At 48.3% G+C, this 25,945-nt stretch overlaps 1 protein-coding gene across 4 annotated transcripts; it reads left to right on the plus strand.

The window, feature by feature from the left end:
* The first annotated feature begins 482 nt into the window (after positions 1-482).
* On the plus strand, positions 483-24,363 carry Ltf (lactotransferrin). Of its 4 annotated transcripts, XR_015626551.1 has the most exons (18): positions 483-579; positions 2,740-2,903; positions 4,091-4,196; positions 4,467-4,649; positions 4,978-5,125; positions 5,678-5,733; positions 6,656-6,834; positions 7,277-7,451; positions 8,267-8,421; positions 9,568-9,658; positions 10,743-10,790; positions 11,760-11,915; positions 13,068-13,209; positions 16,350-16,417; positions 19,330-19,514; positions 20,513-20,785; positions 21,018-21,207; positions 22,689-22,856. XR_015626551.1 is itself a non-coding variant. In NM_001106864.1 (17 exon segments), coding segments are annotated over 17 exon segments (2,130 nt in total). In that variant the 5' UTR covers positions 499-536; the 3' UTR covers positions 22,730-23,326.
* The last annotated feature ends 1,582 nt before the right edge of the window (positions 24,364-25,945 follow it).

Raw genomic sequence — 25,945 nt, forward strand, 5'->3', positions numbered from 1 at the left:
GACCCCACAGGAATCCTGTGTGCAATCTAGACTGACTCTGCCCTCCCTGCAGCTGTCTCCTCTGTGGCCAGGACAGAGCGGCTGCCTCTTCCCTTGAATCTACCACTCTGTCTAGCCAAGGAGGAAGGGGGTTTGCCGGCTGCGTGTGGCTTAAGTGTCACAGGTCAAGGTAATCCACACATTAAGACTCCTACCCCATGTCCCACCTCTAGAAGGCAGTGGAAACAGAGAAAGGACAAGACCTGGGGACTGTGTCAACAATCCTGCAGAAGCTGGGTGGAGAGTAAGGAAATCACTAGGTCTCCTATAGCACCAGAGCCTGGGTGGTAGGTACTGGAGTCCCTGTCTCTTCCTTCCTGGCTTCTGGAGCCTGGCCTCTAAGAACTAGCACACCTGACTCCATGGGGTTGAAAGGCAGGCCTACTGGGCAACAGGGTGGGGCCAGACGCGTGAGGTCATCCAGCACACATAAAGGGCCCCAGGGAGGGTGCAGAAGCCAGGTTTGCCTCCTAGGTCTCCGAAGACCGACCACAGACATGAGGCCGTTCATCACTGTCTTGATGTTTCTTGGGGTCCTTGGTGAGTGCAAGTGCCTGGGGATGTCACCTGCTGGGAAGTTGGGCACTAAATGTGTTCTTCTGTTATTTAGGGAAGATTTGGGCCCAGAGAGGGTGAGATGTTTGTTTAAGACACACAGTGCACCTGAGTTTAGATGCGAGCTTTTGCCAGGGTTGTGTGCCTGCATTACCCTTCTGACCCTTGATTTCCTTGTTTTAAAAATGGCAGACACAGACCTGCTTCAGGGAGTACTTGTCTGCTGCAGTGGTACCCAGTCCTAGTCGCAGGGAAACACCAGGCTACTGAGGGAATGCCTGCCCCTTTTAGGGACTGCTGGCTGCTGAGGGCTTTAGCACCTTAGCACCAGCGGAGAAGGGAGGGAGGTGCTACAGGGACTGAGGAGGGAGTGCATTCTGTACTCACCACTCCTTTTGCAGGGTGGGAATTGAAGATCTTGGCATAGCACTTGGTCTTTTGGTCACCCTGGTTACACACCACCCAGGAGTAGGAAGGAGCCTTCCAGCTTGGCCTCTTGCCTTGCTTGTGTATTCCTTGCCTTGAGATGTGGGCCCCCTCTTTGTGGGCTCCTTTCACCTCCAGAGCTTACTCTTTTTCTGCCCCTCCCCATTCCCAGCACATATCCCCTCTTGCATACAGACCGTCCTTTCCTTCATTTCGTCTCCGGCCACATCCCCTTTGCTTAGTCACTAGCTGTCAGCCCATTCTGCTCCTTCTTTAGGCAGTGCTCCCATTGCCACCATTCTCCCGTGAGTTCCAGCTTCACAGCCTCCAAAGAAGGCTTCTTTGTATCAGAGCTGGGGACCCTCCATAGTCTGACTCTACACCCTCTCTTAGTACTGCTGCTGCTGCACCCCACGTCTAACCTGGGCATCTTATACAGGCAGGCTAGCTCAGTGGTCAGTGGTGCTGGTGCCCAACTGCCTAGGTTCAAATTCTAAAGCCAACGACTACTCAGCTGGAAAGTCACCTGATTTGATAAAGCTACAGGGCACCTGGAGCGTATGGCCGGGGAGGTGGGAGTGGGGGGGGGTTGGGGAGGTGTTGACAAAAATCACACCGAAGGGCAGATGAGGTAACTCAGTGAGTAAAGGTGCTTGCCACCAAGACTGAAGACCCCAGGTCTAGTCCCAGAACTCACACAATGGAACCACCGACTTTCTATCTGTACATTTATCTTTTCTGGTCAAGTGTTGTAGTTCACACTTTGATTCCAGCACTGAGGCAGAGGCAGAGGCAGAGGCAGAGGCAGAGGCAGAGGCAGAGGCAGAGGCAGAGGCAGAGGCAGAGGCAGAGGCAGAGGCAGAGGCAGAGGCAGAGGCAGAGGCAGAGGCAGAGGCAGAGGAGGCAGGCAGATCTCTGTGAGTTCAAGGTCAGCCTGGTCTATATAGTGAGTTCCAGGACAGCCAAGGCTAAATAGAGACAAAAAAAAAAAAAAGTGGAATTATTTTGTCTTGGACTTGGCTTTCCTTGTCTAATTATGTTACGTGTATGCGTGATACATCTTATAGTTGAAGAATATTCTATGGTGTGGATGTACTGTACTTTGTTCAGTCTTTCCTATTCATGGTTTAAGTGGTTTCTTAGGTTTGTTGCTGTTGTCATTTTGAGTTTTTTCCTATCTAAACAATGCTGGTCTGAATATTAGCAGTAAACCTTTATGTAGATCTATGCTTTTATTTCTATGTGCAATTGCCAACCTGTTTCCCACAGCGGCTACATCGTTTTACAGTCTCAGCGATGTAGGAAGTTTTTCATGTTTGCAGCAGTGAGGTCCGGCGTGCATATAAATAAAACACGAGCCACATGCCCCTTTCCTCCTTCCCTGCCAGGTTCATCTAGGGCAAGGCTGATGGAGGTCAACAAATGCTCTTTGGAGTGGATTGTCTTTGAGGGGTGGAGTGGGTAGGGAACTTGTTAGTCATAAGAAGGAAAATAACCTAGAGGCTCCTTCACCTCTAACTTGTCTGAATCTCATCCCTTTGGCCAGGAGAGTTCCCTGTGGTCCAGCAGCTTAGCCTAACCAGAGCACAGCAACTGAACATGACCATGTAACATGGAGGGATGGAAGGCAGTGACTGTGGGCAGTTTACAGAATGCCATCAGACATCAAGGAGGTCTTTCCCACCGACACTGCTGGACTCTGCTCTCTCTTTCTCCCAGGACCCTTTCTAGCTAGGATAGATACAGTTGTTCGATGGTGCACCATATCAAGAAATGAGGCACAAAAATGTTTCATGTGGCAAGAGATGCTGAACAAAGCGGGTGTCCCGAAGCTTAGATGTGCCAGGAAGTACTTCATGCCTCACTGTATCCAGGAGATTATGGTAAGCTGTGCTCCAACCTGAAGGAAGGAAAGCTCACAGGAACTGGTGTTTCTTGATATCGAAAGAAAGACGAATGAGAGGTCTCTTAGTGGGTAACTGGGGTCTTATTTCAAATTGTTCATAGGAACTATTTTTTTTTAAAAGCCTACGAGGCCATATTTGATGGACGTGTAATGTCTCTAGACCCTTGAGAAATGAGCCTGGCACAGCTGGGGATGAGCCTGGCACAGCTGGGGATGAGCCTGGCACAGCTGGGGATGAGCCTGGCACAGCTGGGGGTGAGCCTGGCACAGCTGGGGATGAGCCTGGCACAGCTGGGGGGTGAGCCTGGCACAGCTGGGGGTGAGCCTGGCACAGCTGGGGGTGAGCCTGGCACAGCTGGGGATGAGCCTGGCACAGCTGGGAATGCTGTATCCCAACTGTTGATAGGGATGGACGGGACTCGAGACGTTAAAGGGATACTTATTTGCCCTCCAGCAGCCATGTAAAAGCTAGAGACAGTGGTTTTCCCATGTGTCCTCGGGTCTAGGAAGCAGAGACTGGAGGTCTACACAAACGGACAGGCTCCAGGTTGGCAAAAAATTTTGTCTCAAAATGTAAGCTAAAGAGAGATGGAAGAGGACGCTAGGCTGGGGTGGGAGAGATGGCTCAGGGGTTAAGAGCACTGACTGCTCTTCTAGAGGTCCTGAGTTCAAATCCCAGCAACCACATGGTGGCTCACAACCATCTGTAATGAAATCTGATGCCCTCTTCTGGTGTGTCTGAAGACAGCTACAGTGTACTCATATACATAATAAATAAATATTAAAAAAAAAGATGCTAGGCTTCTACACATCCATCTCCCCCAGGGTGTGAGCACACACACCGCATACATCTCCAGGACTAAAAATATATGTGGAGGCAAGGTGGGGGCTAATGAATGTGGGACAAACAGCTTTAAATACAAAAGATGGTGACAGTGTGACCAAAGGTCATTGAAGTGGACAGGCATGTGAAGGGGCTACACACAACTTCAGGAGTTAAAGCCCTGGCAGGGTGGGGGTGGGGCGTTTACTGCTTACAGCAAATGACCCCTGACCCTGTGCCCGTCATCTTCTAGGTAGGATATACGGACATAGAAAGGGCTAGCTCAGCCTGAAGCCCCAAAATCTCTTCTCCTGAGCCCTGCCCGACCCATTTTCTTTCAGATGAGGAGAGCCGACGCCATGACTCTTTCTGGCAGCGCCATATTCGATTTCTATTTTCCCTACAAACTGCAGCCGATAGCTGCCGAAGTCTATGGAACCAAAGAGAGTGAGTTCTCCCTGGGGACTCTGAAACCTCAAGACTGTGTTGTGGCTGTGGAGTGAGTTCTGTGAAGTGGGAGTAGATGAACCAAAAAAAAAAGGGGGGGGGGAGATCTTTGTCAGTGTCACACGCTGGGGAACGGAGTCTCTGGACTCTGGAAGAAGACAGATCCGCCTGGTGCTTGGGCCTCCTTCCTACAGCAGTTTGGGTAGAACGGATTCTTCCTCTGCCTCTCCTCCTGGTTAAGCCCTATCTAGTCCCTCTGTTCCTTCGCAGAGCCCCGGATTCACTATTATGCGGTGGCCGTCGTGAAGAACAGCAGTGACATTCGTCTGAACCAACTCCAAGGCTTGAAGTCCTGCCATGCAGGCTTTGACACTAGTGCAGGGTGGATAGCCCCTTTAGGGGCACTTCGTCCATACCTGAATTGGGATGAGAAATCTGTATCCCTTGAGGAAGGTAAAAATGACTTGGGGCGGGGGGGGTATCCTGAGTGGTCTCAGTTGGGAGTTTCTAGTCTCGCTGTAGCCACTCTGGGATGGGATTCCAAGTTGAGCAGAGGGAGGCTAATCAAATCACACCCACAGCTCTGGGAGACGCCAGTAGTCGTTCTCTGGACAAAGATGCACATCTGAGTTCCAAAGCCCACTCATCTCTGTCCCTGGTGGAGGAAGGGGCTCTCGGTCTGGGGGGGAGGGGCGGGGTAGGAGGGGCTGCTGCTGGGAGACAGGGCTTCAGTGGCTGGGACTGGCTCATACCCTGTGGCCTACTTCTCTGTGTTTGACAGCGGTATCCAAGTTCTTCTCACAGAGCTGTGTTCCTGGTATCAGCAAGTCTAGATTTCCCAGGTTGTGTAGCTTGTGTGCAGGGAAAGGAGAACACATATGTGACTTTTCCCCCCAGGAACCATACGCTGGCTACGCAGGTGCCTTCAGGTGAGTGATACCATTCTCTTAACCACAGTGGCCCATGGTTGCAGGTTGCCCAGCCTCAGGCCAGGGTGTGGGATGGAGATTTGGTTCTACTGATGTGCAGATGGAGAATCCAAGTCCTAAGAAGTGGTTGGCCTCTCTACTGCATACTCCTCTCCAGCCCCTAGAGGCCCAACAAGGCCCCAAACGCTATATGCCTTGGATGGACGCTAACCTGGTTATAGCCCCTTCAGATCACCTCACACCTGACCTTGCTGTCCTAGTCTCTTGGGTTATCCAGATAACTTCCTCCCTGTCTCCATCCCATCTGGGTGGGGCAGTCATTGTGGCTTTGATATTTAGTCCAACTCAGGCCTCTCTAGAGTAGGAGGGGGTGACTTCCTCCTCCAGGCTCAGCACCTCCTCTCCAGTCCTTTCCTGGAGCTCAGGCACGTCTGTGGAGTGACTTCCCTTACCTCTTCGCTGGCCCTGGAACATTTGCACACTCCGTCTGGAGAGAAAGAGCCACGCGGCTGGGGACGCCTCACCTTTAATGGCGTTCCTCTCATTTCGCAGGTGTCTGAGAGACAACGCTGGAGATGTGGCTTTTATCAGAGAAAGCACGATATTTGGTAAGGGAAAGGGAGAAGCTATGGGCATGGCAGTCTGTATTGGCTGTCATCCTAATTGTGATGTGCAGGTCATCAGGTTCCTCAGTTTTCAGCTACATCCTGATCAAGTTGCCTACTTGGTCTAACTCTTCTCTTAGGTTTTTCTTAAAAACAAAACAAAACAAACAAACAAAACAAAACACCAAAACTGCTCTAAGATTAATTTTGATTTTATGTGCGTGGGTATTTTGTATGTCTTCGAACCACATGCATGCCTGGTACCCAAGGAGGCAAGATCCCTTAGGACTGGAGTTACAGATGGTTGTGAGCTGCTATGTGGGCACTGGGAATTGAACCCAGGTTTATCTGGGAGAGAATCCAGTGCTCCTAACCACTGAGCAACTTCTCCGTCCCCCGACCTCACACTCTGAAACCTCCCACTCCCAATCCCTTCTCTTCCCCCTTGTAGACACTCTCGCCCAGGAGCTTGTCCTGTGCTCGCCAAGGTGCACACGCCTTCGAAACATAGACTTTGCCGGCTTGTGTCTCTGGATTCTACGTTCACACAGGTTTTTACTAAGCACTAGAAGCAGGTGCGAGCTCAAGGTTTTTCACTCAGCGTTGAGGGTCTGAGAGTGATCCATGGTTTTAATACACGGGCAACTCTGTGGTTCTGACAGCAGAATGGTCTGTGAAATAGGTCTACCACACTTAACTTCTCTGTCAGTCTGATGACGGACACCCAGGAATGGCTGCCCTCCTTTCTGCCACATACATGTGTTTACTCTTCCGAGTGCTTAGGAACGACTCAGTCTTTTTGATTCAGTTTAACAGTTCTGTTGATCAGAATTCTCTTGGGGAGAAGGGGAGCCACAGCTCAAAGTTGGGACCAAGGGTCAGCTCATCTTGTCAGCTCACCTTTACATGGTCCCCTTCCTCCCAGAGGAGTTACCCAATGAAGCTGAATGGGACCAGTACAAGCTGCTTTGCCCAGATAACACCTGGAAGCCGGTGACAGAGTACAAGGAGTGCCACCTGGCTCAAATCCCTTCACGTGCTGTCGTAGCCCATGTCAGAAGTGAAAAAGACAGTGCCATCTGGGAGCTTCTCCACCTGTCACAGGTATACCCACATACAGTCCCCCTCACCTTCTTAGGTTTAGGGGTGGGCAGGGCCTCTCTTTCCCAAACTTCAGCAGTAGAGAGAGTTTGACAGTTTAAGGACTGTGGGCCCTGACTCTCCCTGGGATAGCAGAGACATAGGAACCACCTTCAAGTGTCAGCCCTTAGCAGGCTCTCCTGGGCTCCAGCAGAAGCAGAGGTAGGGTACAAGATGTTATTCTTAGGTTCCCCAAAGACCTTGGGACAAAACAGTTCTGATGAGTAAGTTATGGTTGATCTTGTGTCTCTGAAATGAGCAGAATCCCTGGGAGCTTGGATATCACCAGAGGCTACTGTTAATTTGAATTATCCCCACATCCCAAGTACCCAGCTCCTACACTGGGTTTCAGTTCCTTTCTGCCTACTGCTGGTGACCATAATTCTATTTTTTTTTCCTCAAACAGGAAATGTTTGGAAAAAACAAAACATCAAAATTCGAGCTCTTTGGCTCCTATCTGGGACAGAAGGACCTGCTGTTCAAGGACTCTGTCATTGGCTTTGTGAGGGTTCCCTTTACAGTGAATGTTTGGCTTTACCTGACCTTCAGTTATATCATGGCCCTGAAGAGCTTGAAGGAAAGTAAGTGAACTCCAGGCAGGAGCCTAAGGTTACTGAGCAGGCAGTAAACTGTGGGTAAGCTCCATTCTGGGATGGTCTCTCCAACACTAGTAGGACTGACACACATACAAGTGTCTCTGTCAATCAAGTCAGGACCTTTATGAAAAATGTCTCCAAAAAAAAAAAGGAAAGTCCCAAAGTCCCAGATACTGGATTAATGCGCTTCCGTATTCCTCTGTGTCTGTCAGGATCCCAAGGCCTCTTATTAAGTGAGAAAAAGAATCCTGCACCAAGAAAAGCAGACTCTGGGGACATTACTCCTGAGGCTAGGTGAAGCACCCCTTCTGTGCTGGGATTCGAACTTGTCTGGAGAGATTATAATGGACTGAATACACTTGGCTATGTTTATCCAGTGAGGACTTAGAGAGGAAGTCTGAGTGAACCAGGAGGCTGTACTGTGGTACCTGCTGGTGACTGTGGGCCTTATGGGTGGATGGTCAGGGCTGAGTTAAGGTCCTCTAAGCCAGCCTTTGGGGTATACACCAGTTTCCATACCGTGGAGCTTTTATTCTGAGGGACAGAACATTAGGCACGTCGCTACACTGAGGACTGATGGATGGACTGGAAGCCAGGGAAGCCCTCTGAAAGAACAGAAGAAGAAACAGAAACTCTTCACTCCAGCCCAAGTCGGTTTGGAGGCTGTGATGTGAGGAAAGGAAGGTCTCACACAGATTCTTCTGTCTCAGAAGATCTGGACAGGAACTTGATCCCCAAGGAGGGCAGAGGTGGAAATGAGGCAGCGCCTGAGTGTTCCTCACCATTGTCCTCCCACACAGGCAAGGAGAATGTGATGGCCTTAAGGGCCCGGATCACGTGGTGTGCCGTGGGCAGTGAGGAGAAGCTCAAGTGTGACCAGTGGAGCAGAGTGAGTGTTGGCAAGATTACCTGCATCTCATGCACCACCACGGAGCAGTGCATCTTCTCTATCACGGTAGGGAGCCAGCATCACACATGCCGTGGGCAGTGGGCTTCTTAGAGGGCATCGGCTTACAGTGGGGTTGGTCACCCAAGAGACCGCTGCAAAGAATGAACACACCCAAAAGGGCTTGGGACCACTCATGTGCATGTGTTGCATGAAGGGGCAGCCTTCTAGGTTTGAAAAACAATCTGTTGTGGAAATTCTGCCCCTTTCAGTAAAAGAACAATTTAGGGTTATTAGGTTAATTTGGAAAATATGGAACAGTTGTCTCTTTCCCTCCCCCCCCTCTCTCACACACACACACACCCCTGCATGAAACTTCACATAGAAATATTTACAATGAGAGTTTTGAAATTCCCCATACCAGGTTTCTCGGTCCGTGCAGCCCAGAGCAATTCCGGATTGTACGGGCTAGATACTTTTGATCCCTTGTTCAAATACGTAGTATATCATGGCTGTTTCCCCACATCGATGCTTGCTTACTCTTGGGAAACAGTTTTAAATGCTTATTTTATTTTATGTGTATGTGTGACTGTCTGAGTGCGTATGGGAGCCACATGCATGTAGATGCCAAAAGAGGATGTCGGATTCCCCTGGAAGTAGAATTAGAGACAGTTGGGGCTGCCATGTTAGTGCTAGAACTAGACCCAGGTTCTCTGGAAGAGCACTGGGAGCTCGAAGCTGCTGAATCAAGTCTCTAGTCCTCTCTAGTCATTTTTAACACCGTTGTAAAACAATGCTGACTGGGCAAAAAGAGCCCGCGGTCCCGATAAATTCATGTTTCTGTACTGGGGTGTGGCTTGTTCATTCTCATGGGTCAATCTGACATCCAACCTCTGGGTACCACTTCGAGTGTCCTGCTAAGAAGCAGAAGCAAGCAGAGAGCAGTTTTTCTCACCATGTCTTCCGTGGATGAGGCCGGTCCAGAAAGGAGCGTCGGGAGTGCTTGGTACAGGGAGAGCTCTCTTCTGAAGACAGAGTTAGTGTCTCAGGTGTGTGGATGACAAAGACAAGGAGACTGGTGGAGGACTGAGAGTCCACACCATATTTCCTTGGGGGGTGTCACGTTTAAATGGCATGTGTCTTGAGGCCATCCCTGAGAGCTCTGAGGACAGCCGCTTTCTACGGTGTGGGTAACCACTGACTCTTTCTTTGCAGATGGGAGATGCTGATGCCATGAACTTGGATGGAGGCTATATCTACTCTGCGGGCAAGTGTGGTTTAGTTCCAGTTTTGGCAGAGATCCAGAGTAAGTGGAGTTGATGTCCTTCCTAGGTTATGTCAAACGAGGTTCACTTGGGAGTGGGGAGGTGTCATGCCACTCACTAGATCCTGGAGAAGATGGAGAGAGAATCAGATGAAGGGACAAATGAAGGGGGCCATGACACCCACTTCATCCCATCCCCCAGATCGACAAATCACGGCAGTTTACTTCTCGATTAAAGCAAAAATAAAATCAGTTTGGGGATGGTGAGATGACTCAGCTGGTACGGGTGACATCAGCGGCCAAGCCTGATGACCTAAGTCGGGTGCCTAGGACCCACATGGTGGAAAGAAACAACTCCCACAAATTGTGTGAGGCCCTCCCTGAATGCACACAACAGGTTATGTACACCTACCACATCATACATACAGACACACATACATACATGCATACATAATTAAAAAACACAGAAAAGCATGTAAGTAAACAACTCAGTGACACTTTACAAATAGCACACATGTGCTGCTAACACGTATGTGCTGAGAGCAGGTGTCTACTGATAGCATGTATGTGCCGAGAGCAGGTATGTACTGACAGCATGCATATGCTGCTAGCATGAATGCACTGATAGCATGCAGGTGCTGACACCCAGAAGTCACCCTGTACCTTGCTGTCGCCATACTCCCAAATGACAGTGACTCTCTTGGCTTCCAGAGACACAGATCTCCTCGTCTCTCTTTTAAGCTAATGGAAAAAGAGTCGAGCATTTGCTGTCTCGTGTGCCTTGCCCAGCATCCTCTTTGTGATAGTCACTCACGCAAATGTGTGGCTCTTGATTACCCAGACTGGTGGTTGCATAATATTCTATCGTGTGCCCCCGCCACAGTTCTTCACCATCTCCCTCATGCGTGGATGGGCAGTTGGGCGATTTCCACCTGGTGGTTACTGTGGCTAACACTGCTATGGCCATCCATGTCCATGTCTATAATGAAAACGTCTATTTAATTCTGCAGTGTTGTTAGACCGAGGTGATCAAGTCTTTGATCTCTTATCGTGGGCGTTTGAAAGTTTGTGGCCTCTCGGGAAATCCGTGTTGTCTGTGATGTTTTGCTTCTCTTCATCCCTTCAGAATCCCCCAATAGCAATGGCTCTGATTGTGTGGACAGACCAGCAGAAGGTAAGTCAGGGGCAAAAATAAGTCACTCCTCAAAAAGAAGCAGTAGAAACCTCACCAACCACACAGAGGTTGAGACCGGAAACTGTCAGTTACAGATCCAAATGGTTGACGGAGAAATAATTGCATTTAGTGTTTGAATGGATCCTCACGCTGGGCGGGGACTTTCATATGGTCTCTCTTGGCACAGGGTTATGTGGAAAGAGAAACGTTGCTTTCCCCATTCTGTACATTCGAGGAAACAGTGGCCCAGAGAGTGCCCCAGTGCCTCAGACCTCACTCGTACTAGTACAACCCTGGTGCAGATCCTGGCTTTGAACCAGGGCTTCTCGCTTCATCAAGCCCAGGGCTCTGCACTAGCCTCAGCTGCTCTCTGGAGTCGGAGCTGGCATTGGAAACCTTGATACTTGCCCTTAGTTGGAGTGCCAGATAACTTCAAGAGGACAGCAACCATGTTAACTCCAGCACTGTGCAGGGCTGGTGGCACCCAGCTCTGGGTGCTCCTTGGGTGCATGACCTCAGCAGCCATGTAGCTTATGCAGTGACCATCACAGCGCTTGCCCATGTGTGTGATTTATGCATTGCTGAGGCTGATCTCATTGTTCAGGGTCTGTTGCCCCTGGGTAAAGCTTTCCAACTCAGCATCACTATGTGGCTGTGAGGACAGTGGCCTGTAACTGCTTGGAGGATTAATTTTTCATATTATTTTATTTAACTATTCAGATTGGTCTTCCCTTGACACAGAGCAACTTGTTGGTTTCTCTTTCTCTTCTTTCCTCCCTTCCTTCCTCCCTCCCTTCCTCCCTTTCTTCCTTCTTTTCTTCCTTGCTTCCCTTCTTTCTTTCTTTTTCCTAACAATATGATCCACGATAATGTAACCCTGTTGTCTTTTTGGCCTGGGTTGGAGACATTGTACTAGAATCCATGTGCACCTGGAAGCTAAGGTTGTCTCTCTGTCATCTGTTGCACAAGGGTACCTTGCTGTAGCCGCAGTCAGAAAAGAAGATACTGGCTTCACCTGGAGCACTGTGAGAGGGAAGAAATCCTGCCACACCGCTGTGGACAGGACCGCGGGCTGGAACATTCCCATGGGCCTGCTTGTCAACCAGACCAACTCCTGCCAATTTAGTAAGCATATGGATGGGGTGGTCTCATGGGATGGCCATCCTGGTTCTGGGAGTGAGTGCTTGAGAACCTTAGGGAAGGGAGGGATAAGAGATTTGCTGACTGGTTGTAGCTTGTAGGTCTATTTTAGAATAATTAGGCTTTCTGGAGCCATGACTGCACAGGATGTTTCGTACAGAACACTTCCTACACGTCCCCAATTCCACCCCACCCCATGGAAACCCAGATCGCAACATCATTTAATTAAATCATCCGCTCAACCTTATGAGCTAGCAGCTAGCGGAATCATTAACAATCAGATGTAATTTTTTTTTTTGTAATCGTAAATCTGATAAGATAGCTTGGGTTTCTAATACAGGCAAGAGTGCAATAAAACAGGCATTTTTCAAATGTTTTCATGTGTATAAAAAACTGATACCTGGGCTGGAGAGATGGCTCATCAGTTAAGAACACTGACTACTCTTCCAGAGGTCCTGAGCTCAATTCCCAGCAACCACATGGTGGCTCGCAACCATCTGTAATGGGATCTGATGCCCTCTTCTGGGGTGTCTGAAGACAGTGACAGTGTACTCACATACATGAATTAAATCTTAAAAAAAAAAAAACCGGGGTTAGGGATTTAGCTCAGTGGTAGAGCGCTTGCCTAGCGAGCGCAAGGCCCTCGGTTCGGTCCCCAGCTCCGAAAAAAAGAAAAAAGAGAAAAAAAAAAAACAACAAACAAACCTCTTTAAGAATGTTTCCAGAGAGTAGGCACTCCGCACTCCTGGACATTATCAGTATACGTACCTAGTACCATGCATGTACCAGCTACAGGGACATAACAGCCATCAGGCACCTTCTTCCTATTGGGAAGCCTGGGTTTCTATTTCTGATTTTAAAAAAAATAGAAAGAAGTCAGATTGAGGAGCAAGAGGCCCACCTACACAGGTGCAGCCCTCCTGGGTACTAGCCGGATATCCTGTCCATCCCTAGGGTCCAAGGCCTTTCTGATTTCTGGTGGGTCTTTGGTTGGTGGTGGAATGCCATTCTGGGGTGACAAGTGTCCTACCTGTGATGTCTACATACTGAGCTGACATCACTCTATGCCATCTACTGGGTAAAGACTTTGTGTTGACTGTGTTCCTAAGCACTAACTTACCTTCTTCCTCTGTCCAGAGGAATTCTTTAACAAAAGCTGCGCCCCTGGGTCTTTCCTCTATTCCAATCTCTGTGCCCTGTGTATTGGTGACGAGAACGGTAAGGATAAGTGTAACCCCAACAGCCAAGAGAGGTACCAAGGCTACGTCGGGGCTTTCAGGTGAGTCTGGAGCACAGTGCCACCAGCACAGGGCCTCAGCCCTTATTCTCAACAAGTGGCACTGTGGTTGGGGTGGGGTGGTGTCATAGAAGAGTCAAGAATCAAAGGGGCAGCAGAGACAAGAGCATCCTGTATTCCCAACACCCCAGAGAGTGTAGGTTGGAGGGCAGGGCCTCGGGGTCACGGGACTTATCACCCTCAAAGCCAACAGGTAGAGAGAGAGTGTTTCAGTGACTTTCAGAGAATTCTAGTGAGCACCACCCTTCCTTCTTCCTCACTCAGATCACCATTATATCTCACGTTTTTTTAGTTTTCTCCTTGATTTTGGCCTTAAAGGGGCTGGAGAGATGGTTCAGCAGCGGAGTGCTTGCCATTTCAAACAGAACTGAGTTCAGCTTTCAGGATCCCTGCTCCAGGGCTCCTGTGTCTTCCTTTTTCATCCAGAGTACCCACATGTGCACATATGTACACACACACACACACACACACACACACACACACACACACACACACACACACAGAGAGAGAGAGACACATAGGTCTTAAAAAAAAAAAGAAGTGACAAAGAGAAAGCTATATTACAGTGTTATTTCCCAACAGTAACATGGACAAGACCAACAAAAAGTTAGCTTTCAGATTCCGCCCCTTTTCAGCGCTGCCTGGGTCACGATGGCTGTGCAGCTCACATTTGGGTACCGTTTCTCCTGGCACTATGTAGGGTGTGAGGCCGACTCGGAGGCTCCTTCCTCCATTCTTCCTTTAACACCAGATGTTGCCACAGATCCTCAGATGACAATAATCAAACGGGACTTTGGACTTTTAGATACAAACTCAGTAATTTTGCTCCTGTGAAACAATGAATTTTTTTTTTTTGCTCTATTTCTGAATGGTTTGTAAACATTGATTTTTTTTAAGTGTACAAAACATGTCCTTAAGGATTCACAAATAGAAAACCTTTACTCTTTAATGGGTAAGATTTAATCTTTAACTAGGTAAGTTTGATAAGAACCCAGGGGAATCCTGGGATCTGTTTTCCCCAGACTTGCGGCACGTTATTCTCTCCCTGGAGATATCTGCATCTTTGTTTTCATAGTCACTAAAAGCTTTGTCTTCTGCTCGGTTATGTCTAGAATCCAGACTGGGGTCTATATAACAAAATGGTCGCCAGCTGGAGCCAGGAGTCTTGCTTTTCTCTTACATTTTTATCTAAAACCTATTCAGGCTCGAATACGATATGCTGGCTTCCACCATGGTGTCTCCAAATGGACACGTGACACTATGCTCTCCTGCACTCTGTCACTTGTTTCTTTCCTCCACAGCTCATCTTATTCCATGCGTTCCTCTGCTCTCCTTAGTTCCCAGACTCATTGAGAGCTCTCCCTTCCAGGAATGGAGAGACGGCCCCGCAGCGAAGAGCCCTGGCAACTCTTACAGAGGACCCGGGCTTGGTTCTCAGCATCCACATGGTGGCTCACAAGCATTCTTCTGGCCTCAGCAGGCACCAGGCGTGCACACATTAAGGAAACTACTCATACTATTTTGTTGACACTTTCTATGCTCTCGTCTTTTAAACCCCAGACTCTTGCGGGTCACGATCTGAGTTCCTAGAACCCATTAGTCACATTTTCACTTCTAGTTTCTGTAACATTTGCTTGGTTCAATTGGTTCAATCTTTTAATCCTGTGTCGTTTTTAAAGCATTTTTATGGTGAGGACCATTTTTATTTTCTTTTTTTTAAAAAAATGTATTTATTTATTTTATATGTGTTTTGCTTGCATGACACCTACATGCCTGGTGCCCTCAGAGCCAAGAAGAGGGAGTCAGATCCTCTGGAACCGGAGTGATGGATTGTTGAGAGCCTCCATGGCAGTGCTAGAACCTGGCTGCTCTGGATGAGCAGCGGTGCTCTAACCATCAAGCCTCCTCTCTAGCCTCTATTCTTTTTTCCTCTTGACATTTCCTAACATTTCTTTGTATTATGATTATTCCTTTTGGGGGCCTTCTTTTACTTGCTTCATGAATGCTTCTCATTTCTTTCACATCTTTAATGATAATAAGTGTAGCTTGTAAAAGAAAAAAAATCCTCTCCCTTATATTGTCTCTGAATCTTGGGAGCACGATTTCTTTCGGTATCACTTCATGTTCTCTCCCTTCCGGTACCCGATGGCCTTTGCCCATTTGACAGTGAGGTGGGTGGGTGCCCCAGCTGACTCTTAGTTCTCCATCAGTTTTCCAGACTGAGGGGCTGGGCCGGGCTGTAGGGCTTAGGGGCTGTGCAACCTAACATCGGGGTCTTTGGATATTTTCTTGGAGTCATCAGATTCCCTTGATGAAGAGTCTCACTGCCCGCTTCTTGGGGGTGGACAGCCTGGGCGGTGCACAAGGATTGACTTCATCTTCCAGATCACAGACTTCCGTTTACTTCTCTGTGGATGGGGGGCGGGGTGGGCGGGGAGTGTAGCCATAGGTCTAACTCTATAGCCCAGACTTGCTTCATGCTCATAGCAATGCTCTTGTCCTAGCTTCCAGAGTACTGGGCTCATTGGCATAGGCCGCTGTACCCAGCTCCCCTTCTGTTTTCTGGGTTGTGTTTCTGCCTTCTACTGGGGTTGTTTCCCTATGCTGTACTATGTTAGGGTTCAATCTCCCAAATGGTTGGGGTGAGAGAGCTACTGCCTGGGATTGGAGGCAACTCGAGTAAGCTCTGTTTTCAGCCACTCTCAGTGATGCCTTATATTTCCAGTTGCTGAGTTTTTCTCAAGTCCTGAGGTTGCACATCAACTCCAGTCTGAGCTGCTACCCGACCCCCCACCCCCACCTCAAGTCACATTTTCTTCCTTCAGTTAGGCCCCTACTGCTTGGCCATTGCCTTCCTGGATTCCGAGGGGTCTTTATCATCTTCTCTTTATGGGTTAAACAAGGGAAATCTCATGGTGTCGTCTCACTGGGGTTTTGGAAGGAGAGAGAGGAAACCCCAGATGCTTGCAGTCTGCCGTGTTCAATCTTAAATCCCTGGAAATGGTTTCAACTTTCGTGTGTTTACTTTTAAGTTTTAGTTTTTGGAATGCATGTCACAAATATTTATGAGAGTTCTAATGGTTTTTCCCCTTGTGGCATATTTATTTTGGTAAATATTTTAGGTGTCTGGCTGAGAAGGCAGGAAATGTCGCGTTTTTGAAGGACGCCACTGTCTTGCAGAATACAGACGGTATGTGGACACAGTCCTTCCTCCTTCAGAGCAGGGTTTGGCACCCTTAACGTTCCCTCGTCTTTGGGTTCATATTTGGAGAGAGAGTATAACTATTTCAAACTTTTGACTAAAAGAATTCCAAAGTCTTTTAGGTCTATCTGTCTGTCCACCTGTCTGTCTGTCCATCGGTCTATCTATCTACCTGTCTATCGAGATAGAATCTCATTTTGTAACTTGAACTCACTATGTACCTCACATGGGCCCAGAGCTCATGGAAGTCTTCTTGCCTTGGGAAATGGAGTTCTGGGAATTATAGGCGTGAACCACTCCAGCTGGCAAAGTCTCAAGTCTCTGCTGTTGCAGGCAGTGTAAGGACATGTGTAGTGTCACAGGGATTTTGAAGCAATTCATACACACACACACACACACACACACACACACACATGTATATATATATACACACACACACACACATACACACATATACACACAAGCCATATATACACGTTTCCATGAACATACATACACACAAGCACTGAGCTGCTGCACATGAGTATATACATGAGTATGTATGTGATACATACATCCACATACACACATATGCATTCACACAGGCATGCACATATACATACGCACATTCACACAGGCACGCACGCACACACACACACCCATCGTAGTTGGTAGCAGGTGCATGAATGAAGAAATTCACTGTCTGTCTGTACCAGATGAAACGAGAACAGACGGTAATAATAACTGAATGCATGCAGATAAGATCCCCTCTGGAAAGATGGAAATGGAGGCCTTTCTTCATCTCCATATGAAGCCTTGCTCCAGAAACTCCTTGAGAGTCAATGAGTAAAACTCCACAGGAACATGTAGATTATGAAGGTAATGTGGCAGCCAACACTTGAATAAGAACCTCCCTCTTCTGGTCTCTAGATTGGGAAAACAAATGAGGCGCCCAACCCAGCCATTTGCTACTGCTCAAGCTGCTCTTCCTCCATTAGGTCTCCTCAGCCTCCAAGCCTCTGCCTCTGAAGGCAACCTACTGCTTTGTTCAGTAAACTTCATTCCAGCCCCTTCCTCCTTTCCCTTCTGCCTGCCTGTTGTCCTTCGGTGGTCATGCGTGTGTTAGGAGACCTCTGAGGCCAAACTGCTCTGTATTAAGTAGAGGAAACCCAGGAGGGTGGTGAGGTGTTTCCCAAGGAAGGAGAGTCAAGCAGAAGCTTGCCTGAGGAGCCTGTGTGTGCACACTCAGGTGTGCCCCATTTACACTTGGAACTTACGGCAGCCTGTGTGATATTCAGGGGTCGGGTCGACTGATGTCAAATTTAACTTTAATACCTACATGTATTGGAATTAACTAGACATATTGATAAGCCCATGGAGTTGCCCATTTTTTCCATGTTGTCCTGAAATGAGACAGAAAAGATTGTGAAAGTCTGAGCTTGGAAATGCTCTCGGATTAGAAAGTTTTTCAACACCACATAGTATGTAACACGTGAGGAAATCCTGCACACTTGACCTCACCTGATGAGTCAGAGCCAGGCTGCAGTCACTTTGGAAACACTAGGCAATATGACCTTCAGGCCACATCTGTAATTTGCGTATGAAACATAGCGGAATATTTTATTTTTGCATTGCCATCCCCACATACAAACATTCAACAATCTGAACAACGGCCAGAGCAGAAGTATTCCTAGTCCCAAAAATTTTGAATAAAGGATACGCAATGTGCTTCTTCTTTTTCTTTTTGAAACTATTAGAAAATATATTGCATAGATGAGGTTGTTTTGTATAGAGGAGGGGTGGGAAGATACATCAGTTGGTTGGACGTGTTATACAAGCACTGAGACATGAGCTTGGATCCCGGCACCCATTTAAGAAGGCAGATGAAGAGTCATGAGTCTGTAACGCCAACTCCAGGGAGGATAGGAATGGAGACAGGTGGATCCTGAGCCTTCTAGTCAGTGGCCTCTGAGACCCATGGAAGACTGTGTCTCAAACATGAGCAAAGAAGTGATTGGGGAATATACTCAGGTGTCAACCTCTGACCTCCATACATAACTGCACAGGCAAGCATGCCTGCACATACGTGCATGTACACATACAACACACACTTACATGCTACACACACACACTATACACTACACACACTACAACACACACTATACACCGCACACACACACACACTACAACCATATGCACACACACTACACACTTAGAAGAACTTATTTTAGATTTATTTATTTAGTAGGCATGCAGTGTTCTGCCTGCATGTATGCTCACATGTATACCCATAGACTAGAAGAAGGCCGAATCTCATTACAGATGGTTGTGAGCCACCATGTGGTTGCTGGGAATTGAACTCAGGACCTCTGGAAGAGCAGTCAGAGCTCTTAACCTCTGAGCCATCTCTTTAGCCCTTCAAAGAACATTTAACAGCTTGACTGGGACACGACTTGGTTATTTCAGAATCCACCCATTGTCTGTGCACAGTTGAGTGGGTTCTAGCATCGAGAATGGTGCGGCCACCAATGGTGCAATCCGACTCCACAACACTCATTTGAATAACGCAAAGAAGCCCTCACATCTGCTGGCAGCCCACTGTCTTTGCTCCTTCAACATGTGCTTCCTGTCTCCACGGCTTTGTCTGTTCTCACAAACGAAACCGTCACCTGTGGCCCTTTGTAGCTGGCTTCTTTATTGTAGCATCATAATTGTCAGAATCAGCCACGTGCATGAACTTCTTATTGAATAAGAATCTCCTTTATGGCTATGCTCAGCATATTCGTTGCCTGGATAACTTGTGAAGGATAAAGCTTCATTTTGTCTCCTGGATATCATCCTAGCCCGTATGTGCTTTTTGAAAACAGTCCTACCTTGACCTGGCAGATTAGCTATGGTTAATGGCACCTTTCCTTCACCAGGGAAGAATGCTGACAAGTGGGCTAAGAACTTGAAGCTGGACGACTTCGAGCTGTTGTGCCTTGATGACACCCGGAAGCCTGTGACTGAGGCTAAGAACTGCCACCTAGCCGTAGCCCCAAACCATGCTGTAGTAGCTCGGAAGGACAAGGCGAGACTCGTTCAGCAAGAGCTGCTTTACCAACAGGTATGGACCACCGGGGCTCCCGGCGTGATCTTCCCCGCTCTCCACTGCACTGGCTCCTGTGGCAGGAGGTGCTTCGTCCACTCAAACTTTTCTCTCTAGCCCTCTGCTTGACTGATGGGGATAGCATTTGCTCTGTGCTGTGAGTCTTTCTTGGAACCAGCTAGACTTCTGCCTGGATTCTCTGCTCCCAGACTTTTGTGTTGTGGTCGGGAGGCAATTCTGATTGATCTCTCCTCCCTCTCGTAATTCAGAGAGAGAGAGACAGAGAGAGAGAGAGAGAGAGCGGTGAGGGGAAACAATGCCCAGGACAAAGGCTGTGAAGCAGCAAACCCAGGGGGTGTTCCATGAGTAGGAGACACGAGGTCCTTGTGTTCACAGACGAACACTAGGAGAAGCAGGACTATTAAACACACAGTGCTGTCTCTTCAAGGGGGAGATGTATGACCTGTTTCTGCCAAGAGGGTCGGGAACTGATGTGGTTAACAGCCTGGTGACTTCTGTGCTATCTGAATAGCCAGGCCACTCTGGCTCCCAGACTATATGTCTGTCTCAGAATAACATTATTCTTCCCGAGACTCTTCTCACTGTTTCCCTGGATTTATAGGAGCCATCTTTATGGAAGATGTCTTGTACTTTACAAGTTTTCTTGTAATTGTGTCTTAAGCTTTGTTGTATACACAGGGTTGAATTATCACCAAGAAACATTCCCCCTCCCCCACCACACACACACACACACACACACACACACACACACACACACACACACACACTAAATTGTACTGTGCTCAAACAGACTTCCCAGTGTCAGGTTTTTGAAGTTTGACCCAACACTGGCTACTGAACTGAGTTGTGTTGAGCTAAACTTCCTTCTTGCCTTCTTGCCTCATGTGGATCAACATTGTGCTGGTCATAGTGTTTGTAGGGATCCGCACATCCGTGGACTTAGGGATGACTGCGTGCTAGTGTTCCCTGTTCTGGTTTTTCTTTTCCTTTCGTAGCATGCTGGCTCTGGGTATGCTTTTGAGACCAACAACCCTGAGTAAGGAGAAGGGACTGCAGCCGAGAGAGGCTGAATGTCCTGCAGTGGCCCAGTTCATAGAAACACGGGAATTTTCAAATCGCCCTTCTGGACAGCTGGAATGCTAGAATGTTCTAGATGATCGACTTTCAGGGTAGGAGCTCAAAAATCCTCAACTGACCTCTAATCACCAGCGAGAAGTTCTACAGGATGTGGTACCAGATTTAGTAGGAGGAAAGACATAGGAGGCAAGGTCAGAAGTGGTGTGAGGCTTGGGCCCTCGCCGGAGTCAGTGGGCTGCTGGGGAGGAGCACGGTGCTGGGAGCACGGCTGGGAAGGGTCATCCCTGACAGGGAAATGAACACTGCTGCTTTTTTTTTTTTTAAGCTCTGCTGGTTACCCAAAATGGAGAAACCCTTACCGTTCTTGTCCCCACACTCCCTTCTTCTCTGACTACTCACAGATGGTTGGCTCTCTTGGCACAGGTTCAGTTTGGGAGAAATGGATGCAGGTGTCCAGAAGAGTTTTGCCTGTTCAGGTCTGAAACCAAAAACCTTCTGTTCAATGACAACACTGAGTGTCTGGCCAAGCTCCCCAGCAAAATCACATGGGAGGAATATCTAGGCAAGGAGTACGTCGTAGCGATCGCGCATCTGAGGCAGTGCTCCAATATCAGTGAGTGGGTTCTAGATGTAATTACTGAGGAACCAACATGGGAGAAGGTCCGGGTTCAGAGGCCAAAATGCATGGAGAAGCGCCAATTCTTAAAACCTTAAACTGTAGAGCTGGAGAGATGGCACAGGGGGGTAAGAGGCCAACTACTCTTCCAGTCAATACTGGTTCAGTTCCGAGCACCTTTCTACCTGACAGCTCACAGCTGTCTGTAACTCCAGCTCCAAGGGATCGGACACTTCTGGCCACTGTAGACACCAGGCCGGCATGTGGTCCTCAGACATCCACGCAGGCAAAGCGTCCACACACAGGACACAGTAAGTCCAAATGTCGGAAATCGAGTTGGTAATAATTTAATTCTTGAGAACTGCTCAGAAGAGTGGCTGGCGACGCCTCCCAGTTAGTGGATTATTTGCCTCACATGCACAAAGCCCTGGGTTCAGCCTCTAGCATGGCATAAGCTCTGTGTAGTGGTGCACACCTGTAATCCCAGAGCTTGAGGGATAGAAGGAGGAGGATCAGATGTTCAATTCATCCTTGGCTACATATGGAGATCGAAACCACCCTGAGGTACATGAAACCCTATTTAAGTACCTGTTATTCATACACACACACACACACACACACACACACACACACACACACACACACACACACACACATCTGAAAGGCTTTCTAAAGTAATCCTCAAGCTTCCCCATGCACTGATAGCCTATGAATTGTGGTCCCTTGAATCCCTACATCTGGTGATTCCCTACTCTGAGAGGTAGAGGAGGAACAAGCCCAGAATCTCTTTGTCAGTCGTTCTCAACCTAGGACAACGCCTAGAAATATCTTTGAAGACCACAGTTTAGTAGAAGCTTCCGGTAGCAGCCAATAGAGGTTGGAGTTGTTAGCAAGCAATCTACAGGATACCACAGCCTACACAAAAGGATTATCAGGTTCCCTGGGCCCATCGACCCAAGGTGAGGAGCCATGATCTGTATTGAGCGACTTCCCAGGCTATTGCCGGTGTGGTCCGCCCTGGGTGACCCAGGGCTATCGATGAACCTGTGGACAGACGGTACTGGTACAGAGGCCCTTGCCTGAGGACAGAACTGTCTGTCCATGTCCCTCAGCTCATGGCACAGTGGCTCCCACAAGGCAGGGGCTCAGCCGGTATTTGCAGATGAAGGGTAAGCAAATAGATTAGCTATCCTCGTGGGCGTTTCAGGAGCCAGAGGACTAGCGTCTTGTGAACTCGAGCGGTGTGAACCTGTTCACTTAGAGGCAGAGTCAAGGGGCCCCTCGGGTCAGAGCAGGGGTTTGCTAGAAGAGGCGGTAGGAAACTCGTGGGTGGACGAGGCAAGCCCTGACTCTTAGGATGGTGGGACTAGGGATTGGGAACTGATTCTGAAACCTCCTTGATTTATAGATTTTCCTTTGTGGGGGGTGTGTGTACAGAATCTGTGTCTGAATGACCTGCTTTCTGTGCTCCACAACAGCTCAGGAAGCCTACAATTTTCTTGCCCTTCGAAACTCCTGAGCAATAGCAGAGTCTTCGCAGGAAGCCTCAGCCAGGACCCATGGTCCCGGGGCCTTCTGACCGTCCTCAGGACTCCCTGCTGTCACTTATGTAGAAATAAAATGAAGCAATGTTGGTTTTCATGTCATATGAAGTGTCACTCATCGTATCAAGTGTCACTCATCGCATGAAGTGTCACTCATCGCTCCTTGAAGTTTACACGGAAATCCTGTGTCTGACCACATGCTTGCACACTTGGACTTTCTTCTGGAGTTTCTAGGTCCAGCCATTCCTTTATCCTGAAGTTCCAGGTGTGACGCCCAGTGACCTGGAATCTGGGGAAAACCAAGGGACGTTTCTTTCCCTGGGGGATCTGGTTTCTTCACATAGAGATCACAGTGCATATGTGTGTCCTGGCTCATGTGTGTGTATGGGTGAACATGTATGCCTCAGCATGTTGCGTATAGACTGTGTATACTCCTCACACTAATGCTTCTGTGTGTGTGTGTGTGTGTGTGTGTGTGTGTGTGCACATGTGTGTGAGGGCCAGAGGATATCTGGAATGCCACCATCTACCTTTTTGTTTTAAAAAAATTAATTTTACTTATTTACATTTCAGCCATTGCTCCCCCTCTTGGTCCTCCCCCCAGTTCTCACCCCATTCCCCCTCCCCCTTGACTCCCCTTCTTCTCCTCCTCCATATAACCCCTTCTTGGGGCCTCACGTCTCTGGAGGATTAGGTGCACCAGGCTGACCTCTGCTATATATATGTGCGGGGGTGGCGTGGAACGGGGGAGGGTTTGGACCAGCTAGTATATGCTGACTGGGTGGTTCTCTGAGAACTCCCTGGGGTCTGGGTTAGTTAAGACTGCTGGTCTTGGGGTTGGGGATTTAGCTTAGTGGTAGAGCGCTTGCCTAGCAAACGCAAGGCCCTGGGTTTGGTCCCCAGCTCCGAAAAAAAGAAACAAAACAAAACAAAACTAAAAAAAAAAAAAAAGACTGCTGGTCTTTCTATGGGGTCTCCCTCCCCTTCAGCTCTTTCAATCTTTCCCCTAATTCAACCATAGGGGTTCCTGACTTCAGTCCGCTTGTTGGTTGAAAGTATCTGTATCTGCCTCAGTCAGCTGCTGGTAGGGCCTCTCGGGGGCTCCCGGCCATGCTGGGCTCCTGTCTGTAAGCACACCATAGCATCAGTAACAGTGTCAGGCCTGGCTGCCCCACCATGAGACAGATTCCAAGTTGGGCCCGTCACTGGACTGCCTTTCCTTCGGTCTCTTCTCCATTTTTGTCCCTGCAGTTCTTTCACATGGGAACAATTCTGGATCAGACATTTCGATTGTGGGTGGTAACCTCATTCTTCCGCTTGGACTCTGTCTACTGGAAGTGGACTCTTCGAGTTCCCTGTCCCCATTGTTGGGCATTTTGGCTAAGGTCATCCCCATTGAGTCCTGAGAGTCTCTCACCTCCCAGGTCCCCCCACCTCCCACCCCCAGAGGCTGTACATTTCCATTCATTCTCCTGGCCCTCTGGACTTCTCTCCTGTTCCCTCGCCCATACCTGATCCTGTTCCCCTTTCTCCCTTCCCCTCCCCTTTGCCACCCAGGTCCCTCCATTCCTCTGCTTCCAATAGCCACCATTTTTAAAAACAGACAGTGTCCTAGTTTGCTTTCTATTCTTGTGTGATGAACACCATGACCTAAGGCAACTTGAGGAGGAAAGGATTTACATCTTACTCTAGCCCATTGTTAAAGGAAGCAAAGGTCAGAAACCTGGAATCCGAGATCATAGAGAGGCACAGCTTACTAACTAGTTTGCTCCCCATAGCTTGCTCAGTGCGCTCTCTCTCTCTCTCTCTCTCTCTCTCTCTCTCTCTCTCTCTCTCTCTCTCTCTTTCTCTCCCACCCCACTCGGCTTTTCAAGACAAGGTTTCTCTGTGTAGCCCTGGCTGTCCTGTTGACCAGGCTAGCCCCCAAATTCCTGCTTCCCAAGTGCTGGGATTAACGGTGTATGCCACCACCAGCCACTCAGCTTGTTTTTCTATAGTACCCAGGACTGCCTGCATAGAGGCCACACTGCCCACAGTGGGTTGGGACCTCTCATAGATCAATCATTAATCAAGGAAATGCCCTCCAGACAAGCCTACAGGTCATCTGACAGAGGCACTTTTCTCAATTAAGGTTCCCTCTTCCTAAGTGACTTTAGCTTGTGTCAAGTTGACAAAAGAAATGGGTCTCTACAGTGGCCTGGGACTTGTCAAATAAGCTGGGTAGGCTGGCTAGGCTGTGTGCCCCAAGTCTCCTGTTTCTGCTTCCCCAGGAGTAGGATTGCAGGTGTGTGTCACTGCGCCTGGCTTTTAAAATGCGAGTTCTGGGGATCCAACTCAGTTCCTTATGCTCGAGAGGTGGACGCTTCCCCGACTGAGTTCTTTTCCCAATCCATTTGCTCCAATGACGTAATTCTGCTCCACTGTGTTCGCCCATTGTCACCATTGTTAACAAACATGGACAGCTCTGTGACCACCTGCAGATCTTCTGGCCAATAATTTTGGGACCAAAACTATTTATTTATTTATTTATTTATTTATTTATTTATTTATTTATATTTGCTATGTTCTCGCTAACCTGAGAAGTCTGTTTGACGAGAAACGTTGGATGGTAGAGTTTAATGCTTGCATGTGTAAAACGTAAAACAACAACAACAACAACAACAACGCAGACCTTCTTGAGAAAACCAGGCACTAAAAGTGAAACTGAAGACCCATCAGCGAGCTGGGTGTGGTGGTGCATTCACCTTTAACCCCAGCGCTTGGGAGGCGGAGGCAGGAGGATCTCTGTGAGTTCAAGGCCAGCCTGGTCTGCAGAGTGAGTTTCAGGACAACCAGAGCTACATAGTGAGAACCCCGTCTCAAACAAAACAAAACAAAACAAAACCAAACCAAAAAACCCTCCAGAAACCTAAACTAAACAACAAAACTAAATAACAAGAAGAAAAATGATCCAGAAGCAAAATTGCTCTTCCTTGTGGAAGTGAATCGAGTGCTGTCTGCTCCTGAGAAGCTGTTTTGGAGCTTAATATAGCTCCTACATAATATACATAATATAGCCCTACATAATATAGCCCCAGTAACCAAAGCTTCGTTCCTCTTGCGCCTGTGTCCACCAGGGGTCAGTGGTGGCTCTGCCATTTGTCCCCCTGGTCTTAACCTGGTATGAATTGGAAATCCTCCTTTGGGGCACG

This window comes from Rattus norvegicus, chromosome 8, assembly GCF_021556685.1.
Source record: "Rattus norvegicus strain SHRSP/BbbUtx chromosome 8, alternate assembly SHRSP_T2T, whole genome shotgun sequence".
In the NCBI taxonomy this organism is placed as follows: domain Eukaryota; kingdom Metazoa; phylum Chordata; class Mammalia; order Rodentia; family Muridae; genus Rattus; species Rattus norvegicus.

Excerpts from the sequence above, each read along its gene's own strand:
- Ltf (XM_087561476.1), top strand. The coding sequence starts at position 537 with ATGAGGCCGTTCATCACTGTCTTGATGTTTCTTGGGGTCCTTG. Across the intron at positions 4,197-4,466 it reads AGTCTATGGAACCAAAGAGA|AGCCCCGGATTCACTATTAT; the intron begins GTGAGTTCTCCC and ends GTTCCTTCGCAG. Across the intron at positions 5,734-6,655 it reads CAGAGAAAGCACGATATTTG|AGGAGTTACCCAATGAAGCT; the intron begins GTAAGGGAAAGG and ends CCTTCCTCCCAG.